The 3,654-nt window shown below is 32.3% G+C and overlaps 1 protein-coding gene across 1 annotated transcript; it reads right to left on the reverse strand.

Moving 5' to 3' along the window:
• Positions 1-1,770: 1,770 nt before the first annotated feature.
• On the reverse strand, positions 1,771-3,654 carry LOC108740844 (cyclin-dependent kinase 9). Its single transcript, XM_018475344.2, has 4 exons — positions 3,304-3,654; positions 2,875-3,251; positions 2,550-2,820; positions 1,771-2,292 (listed from the first exon to the last, which is right to left on the reverse strand). The coding sequence occupies exons 1-4, from the start codon at positions 3,574-3,576 to the stop codon at positions 1,990-1,992; spliced, it is 1,224 nt and encodes a 407-aa protein (XP_018330846.1). The 5' UTR covers positions 3,577-3,654; the 3' UTR covers positions 1,771-1,989.

Below are 3,654 nucleotides of genomic sequence, written 5' to 3' on the forward strand. Positions count from 1 at the left end.
TCCTATTATGTCATATTATTTATAACCCTAATCGTGAAACTGTTCGATTTATATTTTTCTATGTGTCTGTAAAGAAAGCTAAGTTCGTGCATATTCAATTTACGCTAGTAATTAACACTACTTATCGTCTCAAAGGCGAAATTAATTGTTTTTGTGTAGGTACATCTTTTAACTGCAGTACCGATCAATTTGAATAAAAATTTTTACATAATTGTAAAAATAATGGCGGAAATTTAGGCTTTGCCTCGGGTAGCTGAAAATTTATTATACATACTATACTTTAGACTAAATTTTCAAAAGAAATAGAAATTTATATCTATACATAACTAATATTCAAAATGAGCTTTTGTTTGAATTTTCTGATTAAGGCAAATTGCAATTTTTTAACAAAAAATTGAATATAATCCAAGAAATAAGAAAACCAAATTTATTTTACTGAATCCTCGTACATGGGCCCCTTTGGTACATCTTTTTATTTCGTGATAACTTTTACTTATCAAACAAACGTTTTTTTGCTCTTTCAAGACGGTGTATCTTGTTTGTGTTAAGTTTTTTCTTGACTTTGATAAGAACGTGTTCGTCATTAGCAAAACGGCATGCTTGGTCACGATTGAAAGAATGAGACAGATATAACGAGTGTGAGAAAGAAATGGAAGTTGAAACATTGAAAAGAAGAAAAATACTTCGGTGTCCATGCCCGATCTAACACGAACAATAGAAATTAATATTACAATTTACTGTTATTATTAATTCGGCGCCATGATAATGGGTAGTATCGAGTGCTATTAATTAATTGAATTATCGCGTTAGTTTTCGTAGATTAGTAAAGAAAACTTATCTATATCGTGTTGTGCAATCATCAATGTGAATTTGAACAGTGATTGGAACAAACGGTTTACTTAGGATTAGGATTACGAGTAGAGTGGAGTATGAATGGTGAGTTATTGAAATAAGAGTTATCATTCGTTTTGATCATTACCTTGCATGATCGTCATGGTTAAATTTAGTGTTTGCAGTGTTTTAAATAATAAGGGTGCTTCTTAATTGTTACATTAGGAATGTCTCAATTTGTTAACAAAGGCTGAATCCAAATGCGCAAGTACTAGTTGTTGTATAATTAAATTGTGAACACTGAATTACACAATGGTTTTAATTAAGAATTTCTTTTATTACGTAATTTTCGCTTTTAAATGATTAATTTTGTGAATATTGTATATTTTTGCTAATCGAGCGTACTACCCATTGTTTTCTGTCCGAATGCTCACTCATTTTAGCTGAAAGGTAAAACAACTCCGTTACCGTTGTATTAATAAAGCAAATCAAATTCCTTTCTAGCAAATAAAGCTACATTGAACAAATTAAACACAATTATAGTCCTATTTGTTACTGTTTGATAGTTGTTTGTGGTACAAATGCAAATCGGTGAGTTATTACATTGTTATTTTAGTATTACTTTGATTTGAGTAACGGAAATTTGTTTATTTAAAAAATCATTACTTTTTAAATTTTTACGTGTGGTAGGTAAAAATTATTCTACAAATTACTTCAATTTGCCATTTGATTAATATCTACAGGATTAAAAGTTTAAAATTTCATATAATCGAAAGGATAAAAGTGTTTGAAAGTTAACGCTCGTGACACTTATTATCCGCGAGAGAGGTATAAAGGAACGACTAGTTGGTTACACTAATAGTAATACGGTGTATTCCAAAGCTATTGTACTCTACGTATGCCGAGTGGCCATAGGTATACTNATATTTATGTAGGTAAATAAATAAACATAAACGGATTTTAATTCAATATTGTTATTCTTTTTTATAAATATACACAAAGAAAAATCATTACGTATAAAAAAGTTATGTACTATCGACATTGTTTGTAACTTAGTTTACATCACAAAAATGCACTTTATTGGCAGGCCACATAAGAATTGTTTCTTTCCACTTTTTGGGTTTCATTTAATTGACTGGTCTCTAGAAAAATTCAATTCTAAAAAACTCTATCTTGGTATCCGCCATCCTGGACCGCAGAAGACGTAGGACGTGCTGCGGCCATGGTATGGTGTGCCCTCATGTTTGTGGGGCGTCGCGGGGGCGCCAAAAATTCAAACATACTTTGAGAATGTTGAGCCAACATTTTACCGAGATCACAGGGCATGGGATCAGTCCAGAAAAAGTCATGGTTAAGGGCAGAATCCGCGTCATGTCTTTTAGAAGGGTCAAGAACCAATAATTTGTCCAACAAATCCAATGCATAAGGGTCTTTCATATAGGGCTTCAACCTTTCTTTGACCTGTAATAAACAATCATTATTTTAATACATGAACATTGAAAGTTCTGGTATGGGTTTTTAAATATAAATATAAACTTAAATAATGTTTTCCTCTATCTTGGTAGCACGATTTTTAAGAAATTTAGTATTCTGGTATTCCCCATTTGTTCTTTTCCCTAAATTTTATTGGTATTGAATTATTACAATTTCATTTTATCAAATTAGCATAAAAATTAAACAGTAACATGCAAAAAAAAACATTGAAAGTAAAACTCTACCTTTCTTTTTTGTTGCTGAGGTAGATCCATCTTCTTATATAATTCTAGATTTTCAACCCCAGGCCAAACAGTAGGAGTAATAGATCCACAAAGTTGTGATATTAATGTCAGTTGCTGCTGTTCACTGTTGCCCTGCATTATGGGAGATCGGGTCCACATTTCAGCCATTATACATCCAGCTCCCCATAAATCTACAGGTGGTCCATAATTTCTCTCTCCCAGTAGTAATTCTGGAGGTCTATACCATAATGTTACCACTCGATTGGTAAATCTAAGCAGACGATGTTTAGATTGTGTGAAAGAAAGATTGAAATAAAACATTCACCTGTTTGGTTGCCCATTCTTATTTGTACTAAATGCTCGGGCTAAACCAAAATCTGCTAGTTTTAATACACCATTCTTTGTAATTAAAACATTTGCAGCTTTCATGTCTCTATGAAGGATTTTGTTACTGTGAATGTAGTAAAGCCCATTTAGTAATTGTTGCATGACTTTTTTAATTTCACCTAAATTAAATTTTACGTTTACATTTGACAATAACCCTGCTAAATCATGTTCACAAAATTCAAACACTAAATAAAACATTGAACGGTATCGGTTATGCTGAGATGCTTTAGTCCGACATATCTCTATCAAATGCACCACATTTTCATGTTTCAGTAACTGAAGAATACGAATTTCTCGTAGTGCAGTTATTGGAAACTAAAAGGAAACTCGGCTTGAATTAAAACAAGGGAAGAATAACATTTCTTACCCCTTCCTTTTCATTGTCCATTAGCACCTTTTTCATAGCAACAAACTTCTTGGGATTACTTTTGTCACGAGCTTTGAAAACTTCTCCAAAAGTTCCTTGGCCGATTTTTGCTACTTTTTCATATTTACTTGATTCATCACAAAATGGAAAGTTAAAATTTTCTATGTACTTTTCCTTTTCCCTTGTGCTCATCATAACCGAATGGTTATGATTTGCAGGGGTACTACCACTACCTGAATGGTTCACATCGCGCAAATTAGCCCCTGGTAGCATTATTACGATGAATAAATAGGAAAATAGGGCTGAATTACATTAACAATGTTAGTACTGCAGATTTGCTCAGATCTGCTC

The sequence above is a fragment of the Agrilus planipennis genome, unplaced genomic scaffold (assembly GCF_000699045.2).
Source record: "Agrilus planipennis isolate EAB-ADULT unplaced genomic scaffold, Apla_2.0 scaffold3, whole genome shotgun sequence".
NCBI lineage: Eukaryota > Metazoa > Arthropoda > Insecta > Coleoptera > Buprestidae > Agrilus > Agrilus planipennis.

Bases quoted from the DNA above. Each gene is read 5' to 3' on its own strand.
- LOC108740844 (XM_018475344.2), bottom strand. From the start codon at position 3,576: ATGCTACCAGGGGCTAATTTGCGCGATGTGAACCATTCAGGTAGTGGT. The intron at 3,252-3,303 runs GTAAGAAATGTT...GTTTCCTTTTAG, and splicing joins TGGACAATGAAAAGGAAGGG to TTTCCAATAACTGCACTACG. The intron at 2,293-2,549 runs GTAGAGTTTTAC...TGTTTATTACAG, and splicing joins CTCAGCAACAAAAAAGAAAG to GTCAAAGAAAGGTTGAAGCC.